This window comes from Caloenas nicobarica, chromosome 3 (genome assembly GCF_036013445.1).
Source record: "Caloenas nicobarica isolate bCalNic1 chromosome 3, bCalNic1.hap1, whole genome shotgun sequence".
In the NCBI taxonomy this organism is placed as follows: domain Eukaryota; kingdom Metazoa; phylum Chordata; class Aves; order Columbiformes; family Columbidae; genus Caloenas; species Caloenas nicobarica.
The window spans coordinates 21,859,230-21,883,416 of NC_088247.1; the positions used below are offsets into that span (position 1 = coordinate 21,859,230).

Below are 24,187 nucleotides of genomic sequence, written 5' to 3' on the forward strand. Positions count from 1 at the left end.
CCCCCCCCCCCCGAAAAAGCCAAAAAATATTTTCCATAAATTATGCTGAGTTAAAAAAAAATTCCAACCAAACAACCGAGATCTGTAAGAAGCAAGGTTTTTCTTAAAAAATTAGAAACATTTTTTTAAAGTGTGTTTTTTCTCTGCAAAAATTAAGTTGTTCAATATCTGATATGGCCATTTAAAAAAAAAATACACAGCAACAAAAAAAACCAAACCAAATCCCTAAAGCCAAGGAACCGCAATCTCATTTCAAGCCCTATTAAGTATGAGCTTCCTGCCGCAAGCCCAAGTCATTTGACTCATTGCAAAGAGAGCAAAATAGCACTGCTCGATTAAATATTCTCACTGTTTAAAACCTTTTGTTACTGTTGTTACTGATGACTATCATTTGGCTGCATTTGATTTTCAGTTTAATCGCTCAAATACGATGTCCCCTGTAGCACCACTGGATCATCCTTTGTATGTCATACTAACTTCTGTATCACTTTTTATTTTATTAGCAGTCAAGCTCAGTAACATATACTACGCCTACACCAATATCTTAACTCTACCCTTTGGCAGCTGGAATGCTGCTCTATAGCCCTTTACAATAGCATTACCTTGGGGCTGCACTAACTTTCAAGAATTACGACTACAGTTTCAAAGACACAATTGATGATGTTTAACAGCTATGACTTATGAATCCAGATGTCCCAGAGAGGATAATCATCCTGTCAATAATACATATAATGACAACTGCTTCTACCTTTAGCCTTGCTACAAATCATTGGTACGTGAGCAACTGAAAAACAAGAAGCCCCACAAAACTCAAAACCTTTGTGCTTTCTCAGTTACACCTGCCCAATCCTTTCCTGGCAAAATGAAGCATGTTTCACTTACCTGCAGTGCTGTCTTACTGTGTTTCAGCTATTTAGATTCTCTTCATTGACAATTAGACCCATAACCTACAAGCTGTTGACCATCTCATTTATTCTGTATTATGGCCCAGTTCAATATAAAACAAAAAGCCTAAGTGTTCGCATGTAATGCAAGCAAAAGTTTATCTTCAACATCTTCAACCTACTCCTATGTGAAGGAACAAAAACAACCCTAAAGAGAAACATGTAAAAGTTTTTCAGCTCTTTTCTGAGACATCTGTCTTTTAAAAATGTACCTACTTTTACACAATAGAAAGTCACCAGTCTCCATATATTGACTGCAGAGGCCAATCAGACGAGGTTATAAACTCTTCCAATTTCATTATTTCATCCCGGGTGACCACCTGGCATCCCATCATCCTTTTATTCCTCGCTGTATTTTCTTCCCAGTCTTAAATCATCATTCCTTAGAGTGGCTGAAGACAACCTAAATGATTTCTAACTTTACACAGTAAAGACCACCGCTCGGTACAATAATTTCAGCTTTCTCTTCCACCCTACAGAAACTAGTGTTTCTTTATCTGACCTTCGGTTTTAAACAATTTGAGTGCTCTGAAATTTGTTTCCCCCCTTGCAGCTCTACAGTCACGTGTTTATTTACGAGTGCATGAATTCACTCTTCCCAACTCTCTAACTTTCTCCCAGAAAACATCAATATGTAATTCTCTGCCTTTCCTCAAAGGAAGTCGCACTAGAAGCAAAACCAGTTAGTCCATCAGCCTTGTCCATTTCTCACAATGAAGCTGCATCTAAACCACAGAAAATCCCACCTTGTTTTTATACTTCCTTCAAAGCTATCACTAGCTGCAGTCAGCCAGCTTATACACTAACCCTTGCTGTTCAGTCTCACTCTCAAGTTGTTATCCTTCCAGTTTCAGGATGTTGGACCTGCTTGAAAACTGAAGAGCCAGACACAGTCACTACAGAGGGCAGGCATTCAGCTCTCTTAGAGCTCAGCAACACTCAACCCCCCTTAAGAAAAAGGTATCATTTCCAGAACACCTGTATTTTTATTATTGCACTCTTCCTGCACAAGGCCATGCCTTATAAAGCATAAAAGCAAACCAGACTGAAGTTATGCTTGGACAGGGGAAGGCTTGTTTTTTTGCTATGCAAGCACAGTACCATGGTTATTTTAGAATTGTGTCAACCCGCCTTAAATAAGCCAAGCTATGTGATCACTAACGAGTACACATGCATATGCACGCTGAGAAAAAAAAAAAAAAAGCGTTCATCTTGAAAAACTTTATGATTAAATAATTTTATTTACTCCTCCCTCCCAGCCCCCAGCCAGGAACAAGAGCAGGAGCTCTGCCCGGCGCCTCCGAGCCAGAGGGAACCGGCCCGGAGCTCCGAGCTCAGCCCGAGCCCTGCGCCCCCGCCGGGCCGGCACCCGGGCACGGGCCGCCCGTCTCTCCGGGGCCCCGTTCCTCGCCCGCTCCCGGCGAACCGCCGCTCTTACCCGCGGGGGAGGGCGCCGAGGAGCGCGCCGCGCGGGTCCCGCGGCGCGGCCGTGGGCAGCACGGTGCTCCCGCTGGAAACGCGCCTCAGCTCAGGGCGGCCACGCCTGGGGCCGCTAAGCCCCGGCTGCCTCCGTCCCCGTCCCCGGCGCCGAGGAGCGGGCGCGGCAGCAGCGACACCCCCGCTCCGTGCCGCTCACCCGGCCTGGCCTGGCCTGGCCTTACCTTCCCTCCAGCTCAGGGCCATGGCCCCGGGCGGCGCCCCCCGAGCGCCCGCCACCAGCGGCCCCGCGCTCGCCCCTCTTCCTGCTCGCCGCCGCCCTGTCCGTCACAGGAATGGCTGCGCGCCATTGGCGGAGAGGCTGGCAGGGGCGTGCCCGCGCGGCCCCGCCCCGCCCGCCCGCCGCGTCCGGCGCGCTGCTCGCGGGCGCCGGCAGGGGGCGCGCGGCTGCGCAGAGCCGGCGGGCGCCGCCGCGCGCGCGGGAGCGAAGGCGGGGGTGCGCGCGGGCAGGGGGGGCGGCGCGCGGCGGGCGGCGCGCGGGGAGCGGGCGGCGGCGGCGCCCGGCGGGGTGAGCGGCGGCGGGGGGATGCTGGGCGCTCGCCGCTGCTCCCGCTCCCGGCCGGGCGTCTCCTCCACCTGAGCCGGCAGCCCCGCGCGCAGCCCGCGCCCGCCGCGTTAATAATGCACTAGAATGTCAGCGCTGAAAAAGGTAGGGAGGCAGGGAGGGGGCCGCCGTCGGGGCGGGATGCCCCCGCTCAGGCAGCGGAGGGAATGGGGGTGCCGGCGCCGCTGCGTGCGGGGACCGGCGCCGTCGGGGACGGGTCCCCGGGCAGCGGGGCGAGAGCGCGCCAGCCGCGCCGTCGGTTGTGGCGTCCTCCCCCAGCATCGGCGCGTCCCGGCGCCGCGCTGGCCGTGGCGGGGTCTCGCCGTGGCGTGGGTCTCGCCCCGGCACAGCCCGGGCAGGACGGTTGCGCGGCGGCGTGCCCTGTACCGGCGCGGGGCGGCTGCGGGCTGGCACCGGCCGCAGAGCGCGGGAGGAGCGGCGGGGAGGAGGGGGACGGCGGACCGACCCTCTGTGCGGCCGGTTTGGCCGGAGAGAGCGGCGGGGCGCGGGATGCTGCTCGCGGAGCCGCAGTACCGGCGGCGATTTAAATTTTGGGAGCGCGTGATTCTCGGGGCTGCTCCGCGAGGACGGGTCGGGGGAGCCGGGGCCGGAGCCGCGCTGCCACCTACACCGCTTTCCCCTTCTCCTTCCCGGTCGCCGTGCCGCGGCGGTTGCGGGTACGTCGGAAGGGCCGCGCTGCTCCCCCGGCCTCTGACAGCCCCCGGAGGGGCGGCCCGGCCCCGAGCGGTGGCGGGACCGCAGCCCGGCACCCGAGAAGGGGCGGGCGGCGGGTGCGTCCCGCGCGTTACCAGCGCCGGCTCCGCGCATCTGCTCCGCCGCGGGCGCGCAGGGCTCGGCGCAGTTGGAAAAGTCCGCGGGCGCGCATCCGACGCGCGGAGGCGGGCGCCGGGGGCTGGACGCATCTGCCGCGCTGCCCCCGGTCGCCGGGGCGATCAGGGGCAGCTTTCCCCGCGGTGGGGGGCGGTGTTTGCGGCCGGCTTGGCCGAGCGCCTCCGCGATCCTTTGAAGCACCGTCTGCTGGAGATACCAAATAATTAAGCAGCATCGTATTAAAACCGCGGGGCGCTCCGGCCCGTCTCACCCCCCGGAGCGGAGCCGCCAGACCGCCCGGCGGCCGCCACCTCGGGGCGGGTGGGAGGCGGGCAGACCCCCGCCCCGGCCCGGGCGATGCGGTGGGGCCGGTGCGGGTCGGTCCGAGCGAGGGGAGCCCTCCAGCCGGCGGAAAATGCCGAACGGGCTTTCGCCTACGGCCTCGCTTTCTGTCGCCTTCGTAACCTAATTCTTAGACTGCCCGTGCCCCAGTTTTAACAGCGATGCCGGTGCCGTACGGCGTTCAGCGATAAATGCACATCCAAGTCCTTCGGCCTCAACTTCTCTGAAACTTCCAAGGGTTTCTAATCTTCGGCGATAAACCTTTTTGTTTGTTTCCGATTGTGTTTCGTTACGGCACGAGCTTACACCGGCTTAACGTGTCTTGGAAGTGGGTGATATTTGAATCTCTTCCAAATTAAAGCACTTAGAACGAGATCAAGTGCTCCAATCACTCTAGATGGTGTGAGCCCGAGAACAAGGCTGCGAAACTCAAGTGCCCTCCTCAGTGCTGGAGTGTTTTGTGTAGATTTGTGTGTGCTTCAGAGTAGCATCGCAAGCGGAGCACTGGCAAATTTTGAAATACTGAATATCTCTAGTCATTTAGGTAGTAGATGGGCTGCAAGGGGTATCCTGCTAGGAGGAAGGGTCACCCGAATATGGCGGAGTCCAAGTCCAAGGGCAGAGGACCGAGAAACCTGGTGTTGGATCTTAGTAGCTGAATCCGTTGTACTGCAGCTTGGGGTGTGTCAGGGGAGCCTATTAGTTGTACTGGACTTGTTTTAAAAAGCAGCTCTGGTCTGGAGCAGGGGATAATACTATTTTATAATGCAGATGTATTGGAGGTACCAGCCTTTCACATCTGTGATTGTTTTCATTTCTGTCTTTGTGTTTTATCTGGAAAACAGGTAAAATAAGAAGAATAGAAGTTTTATATTTCTGTGCTTTCAGCAATATAGCAATTATGCTTTCAAGTAATTTCCAGACACAGTTTGCACAAAGCACTTTCTTTCAAAATAGCAAGTTTTAATTTTACTGCATGTAGCTATTTTTACAGTGCTAACCAGATTTTACCGTTTATATTTGAAAGATTGTGCCCCCCATGATTTTTCATGCTTTTCAAGATGTCTAGTATGTGGTTAAAATGGACTCAGATGATGTTTAATAATTTTATGAATTACGATGTTGTGAATTGGAGATTTAATTCTGAGTCCTGTAGTCAGACCCTGTGTGATGTGACATAATATTCCTAAGATAAAGCATGCATTTATTATGCCGTTGTTCAGTTACACGTGAAGTAAAAGCTAGGACTGTCAAATGAATTTGTTGTTTCTATTTTAGATTATTTTTAGCTTTTCATTTTAGTACTATAAAATGCTATTTGCATTTAGTTGCACGTGTATCTCGTTTGCAGCAGAACAGTATAGGGCATACCTCTTTGTTAACGTTTTAGAATCTCTAGTCCCTCTGAAATGACTTTAAATTTCTGGTACAAGTTGAAGTTACACTTAGAGTGAAGTCATAAATACTTTAAGCAAGCATTTAACAACCAGCAAACATCGACTGCTTTTGACAGAGGTGTTGGGGAGAATGTGTTTATGTGTTTTGTCTATATAATGTGTAAAACTGCACAGTTGAATCCAGTATTCACTGATTTGGTGGTAATATCTCTAATGACTTAATGGGATCAGGATTTCACATTTGTGCAGGGCAAAGTCCCACCAGTATTAATGGTGATATTGTTGGCTGTGCCAAGCTGTTAAAAGCAAAAGTTACCAAATCAAGACAAAATGTCAAGGTTCATTATGGCTAACTGAAAATTATGTTCTAATAAATTCAAATATGTGAAGCAAGTTACTTTAATATTAATGTGTAGAGGTGATAGGAGAAATGTGTCCCTGAATAGGTCATTCATACCTAAGCCTGAGGAAACCTTGGATATTCAGTTTCCACTGTGTCTGGACACCAAGTACCAGAGGGTACCCTCGACAGGCTTCCCTGGACATCACCCATCCTGGTCAAGTTACCACTTCACAATTACAACATTTTTTTTCTGACAGTGGATGTTCTAATAGGAAATATTCATAGACATAGACTGGATGACTAAATTTCATCTTGATTGAGAGCTTTGTTTGGCTAAATTATGGACATTGGAGTAACTACTGGGATAGTTTTTGTGTGCCTTAATAAAGGTGGTTAAATATCTGCTTCTCTAGAGGTATTCAAAACCCGCCTGGATGAATTCCTGTGCAACCTGCTGTAGGTGAACCTGCTTTAGCATGGGGGGTGGACTAGATGATCTCCAGAGGTCCCTTCCAGCCATTCTGTGATTCTGGGAAATGTTATTTTACACCTGCCTCTGGCAGGAACTTTTTTTCCTCTTTGCAATTACATCTAGCCAAAGCAATTTCCTTGTATAGCTATGATAATCCTATGAGTAGTTTTGGTAATAAAAAGAGCATTGAAATAAACCCTTGTTTTTTCTAAGATATACCATCAGGGGGCCCTTTCAAACTGCATCAGTCAAACAAAAAACAGCTGCTTCAGTTCTACTCCATGAACAAGACAAGTCTTATTTGCTGCTTCAGTTCATTACTACAGTGAATTTATCTAACCATGCATGGTGAACGAGAGGACCACTAATGCAGCAAGTTAGTGTTAGCTCAACAGCTATGACTGTATTTAAGAGAGACTTTCAGTTCTCTAGAAATGTATTATATGGGCCAAAATATCCCACCTGAATCGAAAATATTCTGTTTGCTCGATGGATAGTTTTGTTTGAATAACTACAGAAAAAAATATATGTGGTTTCAGTTTGCCTTGCGAAAATTCATAGTCATCCACAAACCATATGGCTCTCTTACCTCTAGTAGAGAAATATCTCTCTGCATGGCAGATACAGTATGTCAACAGCTATGATCAAATATAAGTAGAAGTGGGCATGGATGAATCAGAATCTCTTTCAAAGTAGACCTGTAGGAGATCACAACTTCTCATATTTCAGTCTGTATATATCTCCATTATAGAATTATATTTCCCAAAACAGTTTATAGTTCATCACAGCTACTTTGTGTTGTAGGGGCCAAAATGATTCATTAAAGTTAAAAAAGTACTCTTCCCATGATGAGTATTTAGGAAATGTCAAGTAGCAGTTTATTCATTTAGTACACGCTCAGTTGTGATGAGAGGATGGAAATCACTGCAGTTACATTTCTCAATCAGTGTTTCTACGCATGCATATATATTTGATCTCACTTTGCTTTTATCTGTTTCTCACTGTGCTTTCTTAAATACTACTTTTGTGCATAAAATTTGCTTATCTTCCGTGCATTTTCATTCCACGTTTGTCTCATTTCTCTGTCCTTGCCAGTTTTGAAAATGAACAACAAATAGCTTCCAGTTTGACATTGGCCTTTAGCCCTCTAATTGTGGGGTTTGGGGTTTTTTTTTGGTACTTTTATAACCATATATTCTTACGATCTAAAAAGACTTTCCACTTTTGATAATAAATGTAGTATACACCTGCAGTTAGCAGAGATGCGTGAGGGGTAGCATAAGTGAAGGCTTTTATCTCACAAGGGGAGTCAGTGTCTGTTGTCTTCGGTAGATGCTGTTAACACCGTGTGTAGATAAAGCAGATAAATTGACAGTAATGAAACATGTCAAAAACATGGCCAAATATATACATCAATCCAACAAGGCAAAAATTTAGAGATTCAGACTACGTGTATGCACAAATAACAAAAAGAGACATATATACCAGAGCTTTCTGTCTACCCCATCCTGGGTCCTTGATAGCTGCTCCTTCTTTGCCCAAAATCCTTCTACCACTCTCAATTTTGTATCTTTCATCTTAAGCACTCTCTTTAAAAGGTAAATTTGTTATGCCAAAGGAAAGAAGAGCATCTTAGGGTTGTCAGATTGGTCTGAGCCCAGTTTGAACACAAAAAGTTGTTGCGAGCCAAAGTTTATTCTGGCAAATGTGAAGGTTAAGTCTTGAAGTTGAAAAGTTAGGAAAGTGTCAAGCTAAGAAACACAAATTGGACACCGGTCTCTTGTGTACGGGTCATTTAAGGTGTCTCAGTTACCTATTTGATCTTGGAAGCTGAGAGGCTGCTTGAGCAGTGTTCAGCCTCTGGACTGTTGCCACTCAGGGGGAACAACTCTCCAGCATTGCCCTGGAGAGGCAGCAGGTCAGTACTGAGAATAACAATTTGTAATAATTTTTTTTGTACCACATCCTTATTGTCTTTCTTCTTTAATCTAGGTGTTACTGTACTTTCAATAATCGCTAAGATATGGGAGAGAATGCAAATTAATTGTTTAAGCTTGTCTGGAGTCTAGTTGCCCTTAGCATGCCAGGCGTTTTTAATATGTTGGTTTCCTACTTGACATTGATTTTTGTGCGTTGGAGGTCAACTGAATTAGTTTCCTGTGATTCTTTACTTCTTGACAGTATGACTTGCATTGTAAAACTTTTTGATGCCTTAATAATGTTACACAAGTTACATATCATAAAATGTCGACTGGATAGGCTGTTGACTTTTTCCTAGAAATGATAAACGGTATTATTAATGATGCAGATAATCAACTTAGCCTTCAAGGAAACTTTGTCCAAACCATTTCACTCTTACGTTGGCAGTTTGAGAGCTGGTGCAGCTGCAGGGGTACGAAAGTATGTCATTACATTCTTGTGTGTCTCACTGGCAGTGAGGAGCAGAAAGATCTTCCCAGCTTTCACTCCTGCCTTCTAGTTTCACAAGTAGCCCATGAAAATAACACAGAACAAATCACTTCAGTTGCCACAAGTGGGAGGTTATTTTTGCCCCTCTTTTTTTTCCCCTGAATGGCAGACAGTAAAGAGAGAATCTTAAGTAGTTTCTGCTCCTTTTATTTCTTATAAAAACAGGAGGGGAAGGAAAAAACCCAAAGGATCTTCCACTTTCACATTCTTATTGATTTATGACTTAATAAGTCATTGAGTTATAAAGCTGCAGAGCATGAACACTCTCACTCTGTCAAATTTGTCTAAACAGAGTCCAAGTAAGATAAAAGACAACACTTTTGTTTCATTCATGCAGAGTGAAATTCTTTCCGAAGAGCATCAGTACAAGGCCACCTTTATCCTCTGCGCAACAGCAGATTTCACTTAAGTGAACAAATACATTCTTTAGTTTTAGAGATTGGTAACAATTATCTTCCCTGATGAGCAGAAAGGAGGACAAAGCTTGCTTTTCTTCCTTTGATTTACTTCCCTTGATCTTCCAGCCTTTTAAATTCTGTGTAGTTGAAGCTACGGGAAGAATCTGGGCCTTTTTTTATGCTAGGAAAGGAAATGAAAAGGTACAGTCAAGTTTCTTGAAAAGACTATGTATCTGCCTGTATTCTCTATCATAACCTTAAACAGGCTTCATTGTGATAACACTATGTAGAAGAAGTAGTACGTAGACTTAATAATGCTTTTTTTTTTTAAATTGGGGCACGAAGACATCACATAGCAAGAAGATGTTGCGTACGAGTAAGAAGTATTAATATCCTCTAGCTGGGAAGACTTTGGGCTCCCGTTGGTAAGAGTGACACGAGCTTCACCTTCCCTCTGAAGGAGAATTCAAGCCCCTCTGATGTTTCCAGCCCTTTCTGGCTTCAGGTCTTGAAACTGATCTTTTCTTTGATGGCGATTTGTGGCTTTGTTATCCAGCATCTGGCCTGTTTTTTGGCTATTTTGAGGTTATCTTTGCCGTAATATTTTACTTAAAGGTAAGACTTTTAAAAATGTGATTATTAAGCTTTCCTGTGAAAGATTGTGTACACTGTAATTTGATTTTTATTTCAGTCTGAGATTTTGATCGCATTTAAAGATCTGTTTAAAAATAGTGTCATTTAGGAATAGCTACTATAGTTTGTATTCGTACTGCAAATGTCCAGAATTAGTTTTCAGAGCTAGATAAATTATTTGATTTAAGAGAATAATTCTGATATTTAAGAGATTCATTTTAAAGTAACTAATGTAAGTGATGTTTTCATAGTAGCTTAACAGAAATTTAAATTTACTCTTTTCCTTTCTGGAATTCAAATGGATAAACCGGACTGCTGCTTTTTTTCCCATAAGTTTTAGTAGGCTGAGAAATCAAAATGTTCCACATAGACTAGGCATGGCTCCTTCACAGCACACTGTTTATTTAAATTGCAATATGCTACGATTTGTAGATCAGAGTGGTTCTGTTTCAGGTATCTCCAGTTTATAGCATTATATGCATAAAAGGCAGCAGTACATCTGAAAATGGATTATTACTTCTGCTGCCAGTCCTGAAATGCATTGCATTCTGTAGCATCTCCCATCTCCATGCATGTCAGCTTTTATTCATTATGCAAGAGGTGAGTATAAGTAAGGTGTTTCAAAAGAAATTATTTTGATGGAGTTGAAGAGGGATGCAATTAGTTGTGATATCCTGTACTTTTATGACAATATGGATGAATGGTAAGCAATTTGATAACAGTTTTCTTAAATGGTAATTTAGAATTTACTACTCCAAAATCTTAGCATATATGACACTTCAAAAAAGAAAGCTTGTCTCTACATTATTTTTCAGCCTCATTCCTCCTTTTGTAAAGTGGTGCATTCTTATATCGCACTGACCTTTCTCAGGAAAACTTGAACTTTCTACACTTCAAGATTTCAGCTGCAATGAGATTTAGAAAGTTATACATTAATTTATGAATTCAAGGGCACATACAGTGCACTTTGAAAATAATGAAATAGATGACCAAAGCATTATAATAGATCTAAATAGTTAAATTCAATAGTTGGAAGGTCTGGAATATTTCTTTTCAAATTAAGAAGTGATACATTGATTTTGGATGCATCCCAAAGTTTTGATCTTTTTCCTCCCTAAAGATGTTTCTCTGCAGCTAAAATAAAGTGTTAAAGGTTACATATATCAGTGGAAATATTATTGCATCCACCAATAAAAGATCTTCTACAGTAATGTCTGTTCATTCGTGAGGTCATTTAAAGTGCAGTTAGTTCTTTTATATTGTTTGGTTTTGAGTTTTCTTTTTGATGGCTATTTAATTCTTCTTAATTAATGTATTTTAAAATCACATTTTCATTTCACAGTGCTTTTGGAGATTGTACATTCCTTACTGGATGTCTAATCTGATACATTAATATTGTTACCATGTACTGTGCTTAAGATTTAGAGCAGGGTGGGAAGTCACTCTTAAATACTCCTTGTTGCGGATAAATTACAAAACTCACTTTCTTTGCTAACCAGTGTCAGGTCTTTGATCAACTCCTCATGATTTTCTGTTTCTTTTTACTTTCCAAAATTGTCATCAATGGCTGTCCTAAAAATGGTGCAGAAAGAGCAAACCACAAATCCGAGAACTTCAGTGTATGCCAGACTGTAGAATGCTGCTTTGATCAATAAAATGGAAAAGTTTCTCCTATATACCTGTATAACATTCAGACTGCAATCTCTTTCTGGAGCTTTCCTGGCATCTGCTTGTAGTTAGCCTTCTATTTAGTAGCATACCCAAGTAATGTAATGCATTTTATTTTTCTTTTGGTTTTTTTTTTGAAAGATAACAAGTGCCTCTTCCAAACTTCCTTTAACAGAATATTTTCTATGTGTTATTAATTTCTTTAAATTACACTCCGTTATTTCAAAAAATTAAGCTATGCTTCCTGATTGGATGGAATTTCATGTAAAATATTCTAACAAATGTCCATCCATTACTTTGCAGCATGTCCATGGACAGTGAAACTTAGCAAAATAATGTGATGCTTGGGAACCAGGAGAATGTGTGAAGCTTTACATTCTGATGGCAGTGCTGAAATGAAAGACAACATTTTGCTTCACTGCTTGAAAGATCAGTTCTGGAAGCACAGCTTGTCATGTTAACATTTGTGTTTCCCTGCACTTAACACTGCAATGTGTCAGCCGGAGGGTGAGCAGACGCAAGAGCAAGCCCAGGTTAACGTTGGAAAAAAGGGAACATATTATGGAGGGGTTCAGGGAAGCATCATGATACTGCTTGGCGCCAAAAGAAAAGGAGACAAATGATCGAGGATATAAACGAAAGTGTCTGGATATAACAGTGAAGAGATCCTGATAGGGCAGTACAGGGGATGACTATTTTGGTTGTCTTGTTCCGGTTGCATGTAAGGGCCAGGAACGAGCTGCATAACATCTGTTTTCTGAGATGCCGTACACGTTTCGCAAACCACATAATGAAAAATCGACAGACTTAAATATTTTCGTGTGTACAAGGTACTGACTACAGAAACAGTCATCAGCATCTTATAATGCATCTTGATATGTAAAAATGTATCGAGGAGGCTCAGCTGATGTGAGGTAGCTGCCAGGCTGAATTTGTAGTGTTCTTTGCTCGGAAACCAGATTACCCGTAAATAGGGTAACTTGTCAAAAAAAACCCCACACGCACACACAAAAAAACCTAAAAAATTCCACAAACCAAACAGGAAGTCATTTACTGTGAGAAAATATTATACGGCTCTTAATTTCAGTTGCACGATTCCACATAATGATGAATAAAATTTGCCTTTTTCAACATCTTTCATGAGGCTGGTCCAAGTTACCCTGAAAAAATATCTTACCCGTTACTATCACGATTTGCAGTGTAAGCTGCACTCCTCTTGACCAATGGAACAAATTTTTCCTGTGTTTCTGATTTTAGAGCACAAGGAACAAAGTATTCTTGGCAACCAGGCTGTTCCCGTGTGAAATCTCTTCTGAAAGACATCAGTGTGATCATTAGTCTTCTATTTTTTTCAGAGCAAAACATAAAAATGTCTTCTGCAGTCTTGTCCTCCCTTCGTAAATATGTCCAGCTCTTGTAATCACTACCACTGGTGAAATCTCATCTGAAAGATTTGCGAGAACTGCCAAAATAAACAGCAATGTATGTGCATGCAAGATGTCCTGGTTATGAACAAATGATGGATACACTGAAATATTACTCAGTAAAAACTTGTTGATGCATTACCTTTATAACTGTATCTATGAAAATTTACTTTACCATCCAGTACTACTGCTATAGCTTCTAATACTGTGTGGTTTGATCTAGAGACTTTTGTGGTATTCTTCTTAATTGATTGATTTTTCATGTTTTAACATGAATCGGTGCCAACCTATATACGATAAACCTATTAGAAAAATTGACTGTATAAATAAGAAAAAGGCTGTGATTTTTCCCAAGCATTTGTGTATCTTCCACAATGGAGAGTGGTGAAAGAGTTAAGATTGCAGACCTAACAGTAACTTTTCAACATCTTTAGTAGCTTTAGATTTCACAGAAATTTTAAGAATAATTTAAACATTCCCACAGGAAAAAAATATATAAAAGCACTGACTAAAGTATAATAAAATAAACCAAAATAAAGCAGAAAGTCAGAAGATAATATAGAATTAACAATAACAAGCAATAGCAAATTAGTATTCATGTAGTAATTATAAAGATGAAACTAGTAATAATTTCACTTTTTTCCATATGGAGGCAGTTAATTGTTCCTAAGTATATGGAAAAACTCATGAACTGAAAGAGTAAAACAGAATAGAACTGATGCCTGTAAAAATTGAAATATGAGATAATATCATTTTTGTGGCTATGTATAGATTTCTTTTCTTCCTCGCACATGACTTAAAATTTTTATTCAGAAATCACCGAAAAGAATTTCCTGGAATGTTGCTTGTTGTCACCAGGAAACAACATCTTTCTGAATTTCCTTGATATAATAATAACATTTTTGTCATTTTTTTCCCACAGCGGACTACCTGGAAACTTCAGCTGGTGCTGAAGTGATACATTTGTGAATTCACTTAAAAATACCCCCCCAGGTGTGTTTGTGCCTGAAACTAGGCCTTCACTTAGTTTCTTGATGCAATAAAAGGGACCGACTGAAATCTCTGTCTCCGTTTGTGGTTTGGCCGCTGTGACAATTGCCGGCTTTCTCTTGCCCACCGGCAGGCTGTTCGCTTTACCTCTGCTTGGTTTTGTGTTGTTTGAGTGAGTCAGGGAGTGAAGGAGGAAGCAGCATCCTCAGTTTGACAGGAGGAGACTGATAACTCTGGCTTGCACTTGAGGTGCCTCAGCATCTCCAAGATGCCCACGCAGACCTGGCTGGTACAACACAGACTGGCTGGAGTCCAGGCCAGGGGCACCCAGCAGCCCTCAGGGAGCTCCAGCTGCCCACGGTGGCCTTCTCCTGCCACTGCTGAAGAGCTCAGGGCCACCTTAGGGACTCTAGATAGTCACCTGGAGTAGTCTGCCCTTCAGCCATTGCTCCAGAAGGGTCCCATGTAGCCCGTGTGCCATATCTACCTATCTGCCGACTTCATGTATCTCGAGGTTTCCCAGATAACACCAGGCACCCATTTGCAAGCAACCAAATCCTGCCCTAAGTGTGTATTTCCATCACACCAAGAGGAGCTGTTTAACAGGCCCTACCTAAATGTAAGCATTGACTTTGATGGAAACAACTTCACAGTGAAAACAAATATAGAACAAACGGATCCTAGAGATTTAAATGCATTCCATTTGTTATTTGATGTAATAAATGAGCACACATAAAAGTGCTCTCCAGATATGCTTGGAGAACATTGTGCTGCCTGTGTGCAAATTTGAGCTGTCAGTTGCCCAGACTTCACCTTATTTGTATTTAGTTTTCACAAATTAGCCTACTTTCCAGTGCAATCCAGCCATCTCAAATATTTGAAATGTTCAAATTCAGCTGTTTGAGTTATAGGTGAACAAGGAAGGTTTTACCACTGAACTAAGACCTAGTTTTTAGGTGCTGGCTGGCAAAGGCATCCTTGAGCACACACCTCGCCGTGAGCAAGGCTTTTGGTTTTAGCATCGTATTTGGGCTGTATCAGACTTCTGTTCTTGTCATTGGAGCCTTACCCAGGAGTAATTTAAATATATTAACTCTTTGAGCAAAATGTACTTCAAAAAAGTAATCACCTAATTTGGACAGAGCAAGTATGGATGTTTTCAAGTCATGAAGAGCTAAGACTGCCTACAAGAGAAGCTGTATTTTTGGCTCCACTATGTCATACATCATCAAATAATCTTATTTTTCTTGTAATGGAAAACTGGGAAACAGCATTTTCTTTTTTTTTTTTTTTTTTCCGTGCTCTTGTCACAAAAGCAGCCAAATACCCCAAAACACTGTGCTGGGTTATCAGTTTGCTGGTGCCTGAAGAGACAGCATCACCAAGTTGTTCCCCCTAAACTTTGCAGTTCCCTTTGTTTGATAGCCTGCCCTTCCCTCGATGGCCACTGAAGGTACGCCAGGTGCCCAAGACCAAGACTTCATCACAGGGGTGCCACAGCAGCACTTGTTCTGCCTCTGTTGATGAATATACCACCTTTGGGGCTTGTGGCTGACACAAAATTGTCTGCAAGTGGGAAAGTCCATTTTTCTGTGGTGTCAGTGAGTCGCGCATCTCTCTGAACATGCTGCAACCTGCCTCAGTCACCATCATGATGAGAATTATTGGGGCATTTGGGGCCATTCTTCTGCTGGCATCAGAGAGACCTGGGAGTGGCACCTGAAGTTCTCTGTCTTCTCCATCCAAGACAACGTCTTCAGGCCCTACTAACACCAAGTGGCAGATTGCATTTTGCTACCAAACCACAAATATACTCCCCCAAACTTGCCCCACTGCATGGACACTGAGCTCCCTTCAGGTAGAAGTGCTTGGGAAGACTGCGGTGAGCATTTCACTCTGGTGAGCTCCAGTAAGGACCAAAGAGGGGGTCAAATTTAGTGTTTATCCTGAATAGGGCTGTGTGTGCTTTTCCACCATTTTTAGAAATTTCCTTTGAAAGAGCTGACAATGTGTGATCTATTTTAAATACTGCTTCAGAAGATGAAATTATTTTTGGTCTAAATGAAGTCAATGAGCAGTATTAGATATAAGATAAGGTTTAAGTGAGAATAAAAAAATCCAGTGACCCTCAGTAGTTATTGTATGTGTCAGGACCGGTATGACAACCTTTATGAACTACTTAATATCCCCTTCCTGTAAAGCAGACAGCTTACTAAAACCAGCAAAACCTCATTCTGAAGTCCTTCAAAGGTATCTCCTCCTTTATTCCAGGCTTCCCTTTCTACTCTGGGGTCCCTGTTCCTCAAAGTCCTGGACCTTGTTCTCCCTGGTTTCCTCAAGTGTGCCAGGAAATCTTCTCAAGCCTGGTCTGTGTAGCCCACTATGAAGTCAGGAGCTGGTAAAACCTGGATTTGTGCCTCCCTCACCTGCACTATTATAATACGAACTGCTCCGTACTGGTACTGCACAGCTGAGCTCCATGGCTGCTGGGGTGTGTGAAGTGATTCTCCTGCCTCACCTGACAGAGATCACCTTTCCTCTGCCCTTGCTCTCAGAGGTCTCAGAGTAGATTGGATTTTCCCAACAGACAGGGATTTTTAGGTTCTTTATGAAAATTAATGCAGCTATCCCTTGCTAGCTTTTTTTTACCCTAATGTTCTCTCTTTGCTGTCTCCTTGCCTCGCCATTATAATTCTGATGACGTTGGTTCTTTCGTTTACCATATTGAATATTTTCTGAAATAAATAAGAATGCTGCTTACATCTGTGCATAATACTGGTCCCATATGTATGGTACTAGGAATTGTTGCCTAGCAAATTCTGTGAATCTTGATGAAATATGTTAGTTCTTTTTCATAACTTACATCTGTTATTTCTCACAGTGTTTGATGTATTTTACATGATTTTATGATCCTGATTTTAAAGGAAACTGTCATAAAGTGGACTCATGGACCCACTTCTTTCTTTAGGGCTTTTGTTGCTGGACATGAGATTCCTCTGATTAAATGCATGTGTTGTATTAATAGTTGCCTCTACCTGGGCAGAAACTGGTAGTTACTTGTACTTCTTGGTTCCCTGTGTGGTGTGTGGAGTGAAATGGGCATCACTAAGGGGTGATGCTACCTCTCCCTAAAGCAGGTTAGCTGCGTCACACCTGAGAAGTGCTGGCTATCTCAACACCAGTGCTCAGAGGTGGATTTCTATTATAAAGGATGTATATTGGTATGGTGAATTCCATCAGGGAATTTTACAGGTAATCTCCTTTTTAATATAATACATTCTAGTAGAATTTTTGCCATACAGTTAAACAGGTCTTAAAAGAATAATTTTTTTGGTTGTAGTTTCTCACTGTTGCTTAAGATGCTTTTAAAATCAGCATCTATGCATAAAGACATCAAAAATAATGGGGTTTTCTTTTGTGTAAGGCTGCATTTGAGCCCACTGTTCTCACACATTGAATTCTGCAGGAAGTTGAAAATTGTGTCATAATGCTGCATTAACTTCGAGTTAATGCTGTGGACTTTAAGTCCACACCATTTTTCATAGAAGAAAAAGCCTGATTTAGAGTAGCTGCACACAGGAACAGGTTGGGGTTCATGCCTTTTTTTCTTTTTTAACCAGTAAATATGTTCTTGCCTGATCTCCTGAGATGCTTAGTGATTTTATTCCTTGCTGAGCAACAGGAGGTTAAGGCGTAGAAAAAGGCTGGTTTGGAGCTAATTTGGAACATGCCAATAATAGCAGTTGTTGGTAATGATTCTGTTCCTTGTGAATACATGACATGTTCCTTTTCTCTTGTGAAAGAAGCTTTAAATGTTAGTAGCCAGGAAGCGCCAGTATTCTAATTGCTCCCTTTAGTTAAGTACATAAAAATATCAGAGGCATAAAATATTTTGGCATTAAAAATACTGTAAAGAATTCGTTAAGAATTGGGGAATATAAGGCAGAGGCAAAAGTGTCTACTTGGAATACCTGATATTGCCTTTGCTTCATGCTTCAAGTATCAATGAGGGAAGTTTAGCAGTCACGTAAGAAACGTGTTTGTGTTCCCTCACCAGCTATGTTTGAACTGGCGAGCTTTGATCTCTAAGTTGGTCCTTTTAACATAAGAATTTTTCATTTCAGGGTAGTTGTAGTGCAGGTTTTAAAGTGCCAAAAAGTGGAAAGGCCTATGGTGATCTGGAAGTGACAGCTCCATCCGTGGTGCTCTTGGAACGTAAATGTCCTGCATTTACTTGGCTGGTCTGCTGTTGGTTTCAGAAGTGGCAACAGCGTACTGTGCTGTCTTTAATTTATCCCAGATTTAGAATAACAAACAAATACAAAGGGAAGAGTCTCATTCTTTTACAATAAGAACAATTCTTGCATATTGTCACCGTTTATTTCAGGGCGAAAATAAACTGTGGCAGATGCTCTCTCTTAAGCCCCAGCCCTCCCTGCTAAGGAAAGGGAATAGGAGGAAAAGTGAGAGAGACTTGCAAGTTGGAAAAAGGTAAAAATGCTTTATTAATGCTACTAATAAATAAAGACAATAATACATAATACACAAAACCAATCTTGAATTTCCCAGGGTAGCGCAGCCACGGCTGTGGTGGGCAAGCACCCAGAAGTCCTGGGCTGGACTGCACAGTAAACCGGAACTGGATTCAGGGATGCAGGGTCTGGAGCCAGGCCTGGGATTTGCAGGGACGACAGGCAGGGTCCTCTTCAGATGCCGGCCATGGTCAAAAAGAGCAAGACCCTCGTGATCTCCCTCTTTTATAGGGTGTATGATGTGGATGGGATGGAATACTTGGTCAATTTTAGTCACCTGCTCTGTTCGCCCCTCCTTGCAAATACACCCCTCTCACTTATGGGACGTGCAAAATTTACCAGTAACCTTGGCTGCCATAGCAATAAGTCTAAACCTGGGTCTCTTCTGCATACCATTGCTAATGTTATCAGCTCCAGAATGAAGTGTCTGAAAAAACATGCAGCCAAATTCAGAAACGTGCAGTTACTCAGAAGAACTTAGCTGAAAGGAAAATTCACTAAAAGAGAACTGGTCTTGTTTTTAACAAAACCAGGACACATATTTTCATTCCAGCTGAATTTATTTTGGCATTTTTATGAATTGAATCTGCTCCTGACCGTTAGAATGTTAAAGAGAAAATGGCCATTGAAACTGCATATCTAGACAAAACTTATACTTCCATAATCCTGCTAACGTAAAAGGGATAAATTTTCAGTATGTATTAAGCACATTGTTATACACATACTCATTATCTGTCAGTAGCAGATATATCTGACAATTTTAAAGTTTTTTAAAAATTATTTTAATTAAATGAAGCCCTTATTGTTGGGATTTAAAAGCATGTGAAGGTCTGTTTTACCAAGGTGCGCACACAACTATTTTTAGAAATAGACTCAAACTGAGTCAATGCTAGGAGGTCTCAACTGGGAATGCTTGGAGTGATTCAGAGTAAGACTTTATTTTTTTTTCATATGTAAATGTAAAAAAAAAAATGCAAACCAATCTATATTCAGATGCTTGTAATGCCTAAAAAAGCTCAAAGCAGTGCTTCACATGAAAGTTCTGTAAGTCATCCGAGTCCTACTGAGTTCGGCATCCTCAATAGCAACATGTTCATGCGTACATACGGAGCCTTCTCTGTGGTCCTGTAAGCATGAAATCAAATAATTTTTTGCAGTTCTTTATTCCAAAGGCTTTACAGTAGGTCACTAAATATTTTCATTATTAGAAATTCAGTGGTTTTTGTTCCTCCAGAGAGCCCGTATGCTTTGTGTTTAACCTGCATGGGGAGGTTACATTTTTTGTGTCCAACTGACTTCTAAAGTGTATTCTGTTGCTTTTGATTATTGAATATTTAGTTTAGCCTAGTTCTGCCAGGCACTGAGGAAAAATAAGATAACTGTGTAATATAGATATGACTATTTTCCCTTCAGTCCTCTTCAACACTGTTTCACTGCACTTTTGTATAAAGTTTGTGTGCAAGGCATGTTAGTGTTTTCTACTAAGCTATTAAACATCACTGTTGTGTGCACCACTGTCTTTGCTTCCATCTGACTCCTTTTCACTTCTCTGAACACAAATGGTTACTTTTGAATATTACATTCTTTATAACCTATCGCTCTAATCAGCTCTACAATCTAGCTACAAATTCTTCGGGTACCATTTGTGTCAGAATCTAAAGATTATACTCAGTTCAGGGTTAAGATACCTGAATGTAGTTACCTGCCTATATATGAGGGGATTCAACTGCATCAGCTTAGACATCTAGTGCCTTTTCAGAAGCCCTAAGTTATTCCACATGGCTCTCAACTACTAGGCTAAAGGACTCTAGTCCTTCTTGGGTCCTGTGTAATGTCTCCCAGCCTCAGCAGAGCTCTTGAGTAAACAGGCAGCCTCAGAAGTCATTAGACACCTATATTTGTGCACTGACTCAATCTCTACATGCCTAAGTTCCCACTATAGTGCACGGAGATCTGGTCAGTACAGTGAAGGCAGCAGAGAAATTCAGCTGATCAGCTGTGCACACTATGTATGCAGTAAATTTAAGCATTCTATGGTATTTAGGATGCTTTAGGTTATCTGAGACATCTGCATGGGCTAGAAAATATGTTGTAGGACCTGCAGCAGGTGTATGTTCTTTAGAAATGGCTGTTGGAGGTTAGGCATGGTATCTGAGAGCACACACAGTGACACCAGGCGCTGGTATGTGAGCAACTGAATTGAGCCCTCAAGGTGCGACCATAGGCCCCATTGGCTGTACTAGAGGTGTAGGCACTCTGGTAACTGTAGACACCTGAATTTGGGCATTGTAGGCTTATGAGCTGAATTCTGCATCACTGAGGACTTGGATATTAATGTAACTTAATTTTCTTGTATGGCTATTTGCCTGTGGTAACTCAAGACTTCATTGTTGTGTGTACAAGAAACTACTAGTTCATCAACTGAAGAGTCTCGTTCCCATAAACTAACCCTTTCTGCTGTTTGGCCTATAAATCTTTTTAAAGATTTTCACTTTAAATCCAAATACCTGGTTTTGTACATCTTCTGTGCCTGGTTAGACCTTTGAACAAACATCACTAATTTTAATGAACCGACAACCAAGTACCTAGGACCACGGTTGGCAAGCCATGTCTACAAGCTCTTTATTGAGTCCTTTGTTGACCTTCTACTACTCAAACGTCACTTCAATTTTATGAAGTTCAAATGCTTGAAGAGTGGGAATCTGAAGATTATGGCAACTGTCCCATCAGAGTACAGCTGGGCAGCATGAACAGAAGTCAGGGCCAAAGTCAAACTATATAATAACCACAATAACAGTACTTAACAGTTATATATCATCAAAAGATTTCAATGTGTTTTGCAAATATTAATTATCATCACAGCAGAGTGAAGTGTGTATTGTTAGCTTATGCTTATGTCTGTGAGAATGAGTACTGAACGAAAATGAAACTATAAACTCAGCCTGAGACCCTGGGAAAATCATTCATACCATTAACTTCTGTCTTAGCTGGATAGCAGGTCGTCTTCCATATTCATTGGGGAGCTGAGAAGGCATGCTAGCTGGGGGGGTATTGGTATCTGAAATGGCAAGTGCAAGGGTGCTTTTGCAGCCAAAATAATGTAAGTAGGGACTCAGTGCACACATCTGATCTGCATTTGTCACAATGTGTGGAACTCATACAGTGCAGATGTCTCCGTCTGAACTTGTTGCCCTGGCATTTTTTTATAATCAATGGCAGTCTAATCAGTGTAAAGTGCAATTAATCTCATTGTAAAGTAGGTGTTTGAATAGATCAGACTGACTGCAAAGGATGTATGAGGGTGACTAGTTCAGATGTGGGAGAACTGAATCTCATCCTACCTGTTCCGTGGGCAAAACTGCTGTGATTTTGTCTTTAAAAATATACATTTAACTTTACTGAGCCACAGTTAGCACACCAGATATAGAAGTGTCTCAGAATAAGTCTGTTCTAAGCATTTACCACAGTTTGTCACATCAGAATTTTCATTTAATTAAAAATACCAAATAATTGTTTCATCATTTTACACAAACACCAGGCTAATATCCATTATGTCTCTGTGGGTCATCTGCAGCAGCAAGAAAGGCAATGAACAAGGTTTCACAGTGGAGGACTGAGGAAAATTTCTAGGACTTCTTAATTCTTAGGACTTCTACATTCTCCTTAATGTGATCTCTTGGAACTTTGTCCAGGTTCCCCCCACATCTAATGCAATACTAGATGCCCTTGTGTAACCATGCTTATCTCCATCTGGCACTTAAGGAAGGTGTGGTCTTCTATAGGTTCTGCATCTTACCTGGCACTGTGTAGTACTGGTACCCAAGTGTCTTGGAATGGCACTGGACATCATATATGGACAACTGATAAGATATGCATCAAAATTAATATCTGTAAATTTACTTATCGACATGTAAGAGGGTGCCAGTATGCTAAGTGTTTATGTTTTAGTCGTCAATGGATGGATTCAACTCGTTATTTCATCTAGTAAAACATGCATACTCAAGAGACAAAGGAGTGGGTCATCTGCCTTGCACCTTCCTTACTGTTAAGGCACCTAAACTTGGCATCCACAGGGAAAAAAGTTAGGTTTTTCTCCAAAAGTATCTCAAACAGCACTGGACGGTAGTGTTTAAGCAGCTGTATTAATTCCTAGATCTCACCTGAGTAGAAGAAGGGCTTTATACCTAGCATATCTGTAGGCACATATGTGTAAAAAACTATTTCTGGATCTCTTAAACTCGAAGTTATCCTTGTCTAGGAAGAAAATAATGTTCTAGACAGTAGTTCGTTGCACTGAGAATTTCAGAGCAAGCACAGATCATCCGCACTGGAACTGCACACATTGCCTGCCCTGAGCTTTCATTCTCATCTTAATTATCTATAGTGTCCTCTGCCCTGTTTCTTTCACGGTCATGCCTGATTTTCCTACTGCGAAAATAATTAGTCTTTTAAAATAAGTGAGTAGAATTTATGGTATATTTTTTGTATCTCCATAATCAAATGTTTCTTTTACAGCAATAGCTGGATATTGACATTGTACATCACAAATTAATCCAAGAATTATTTTAGTGGATTTTGACAACTTTCAAAACACTTGGAGATTGCTTCATGTTGGAAGAAAGCAGATCTCTATGGGATCCTATGAATGATGGTAGTTTTCTGCCAGCTTTTACTGGTAGGGGATGTCTCAGTAACCAGCAATATAGCAAAAATCCCCCACTTCCAAACAAACAAATAAATGAACAAAAATACACCCACCCCCCCAAATTGTAAAGCAACTTAAAGCACTAAGAAATCATCTAAGTAAGATTTTAGTAAATCTGTATGTATAGGACCTGCATCACTGTTACTGAAACTAATAGTTCAATGCTAAATTTCTTACCGATTTTTTGGGGGGTAATGTTATTCACATGTCGATCACACAATTTGGTAGGAAATGATTTGAAATTCCATTCTGTATTCAAACACCACATGATTTAAATATGAAGAAGAAACAGGATGTTGCTAATTCACATAAAAGTGGGTGAATATTTAAGCTCTATGTTTGCTGTGAAGGCACAAGTGGTACATTGTGGGATATCCATAGCAGTTGCAAATGACTATTAAGTGATTCATGTGGTGTTTTTCCTAAGGAATAAATATTCTAAGTTGGTGTGGCCAGTAAAGCCACAGAACTCATGTGTATGGAAACCTGCTCAAGTGTTATAGCTACAAGGCATGTATTTAATATCTTATATTTGAAAATCAATCATAAATTTTTAGTGTTTAAACTCAGGAAAGTTCAAATGTAAGCTATGATAACTGGGAAGGGCAAGTCCCTTAGTACCAATCTGGGTTTAGTACCAGCTCCAGAAGGGTTAGCAGTCTGCCAGCCAGGGACTCCGCGGGAAAGGCAAATTATAAACGGTGGGGTTGCCCACAGAATAATGTGAGTCATGCTAAGAAGCTGTGTGTATCTAAGCAGAGTGGCAGACAAGTGTATATTTGCTTTACCTACACCTACTGCCCAGAAACCTTATATCCACCAGCTCCATCAGGAGCAGTGTAAATGGCATAAATAAATGGAGAGGTGGGAAAGCAAACTGTAAAGCAGTATCTCCTCTTGTCCAAAAGCTGTGAAGCTGCGTGAAAGCGATGCTCTGTACAGTCTAATAAACCCTGCTGTGGCTGTGAACAAATGTGTTAAATTGAAGTTTTTAATGA

At 42.1% G+C, this 24,187-nt stretch overlaps 2 protein-coding genes across 5 annotated transcripts in view; both read right to left on the reverse strand.

Moving 5' to 3' along the window:
* Nucleotides 1-2,685, reverse strand: part of ERICH1 (glutamate rich 1) — a 92,131-nt gene extending 89,446 nt beyond the window's left edge. For all 4 annotated transcript variants that reach the window (XR_010605996.1, XR_010605997.1, XM_065632265.1 and 1 more), the window contains exon 1: nt 2,606-2,685. Coding sequence is in view for 2 of the 4 variants with exons in the window: in XM_065632265.1 (XP_065488337.1) it covers nt 2,606-2,627 (22 nt within the window). In the remaining 2 variants the exon portion in view is untranslated. The remainder of the gene's footprint in view (nt 1-2,605) is intronic.
* A 390-nt stretch (nt 2,686-3,075) lies between these two features.
* Nucleotides 3,076-21,519, reverse strand: LOC135986551 (serine/arginine repetitive matrix protein 1-like). The gene is made up of 2 exons (XM_065630602.1): nt 21,454-21,519; nt 3,076-4,020 (listed from the first exon to the last, which is right to left on the reverse strand). Exons 1-2 carry the CDS (start codon nt 21,517-21,519, stop codon nt 3,076-3,078), a joined length of 1,011 nt encoding a protein of 336 aa, XP_065486674.1.
* Nucleotides 21,520-24,187: the final 2,668 nt, after the last annotated feature.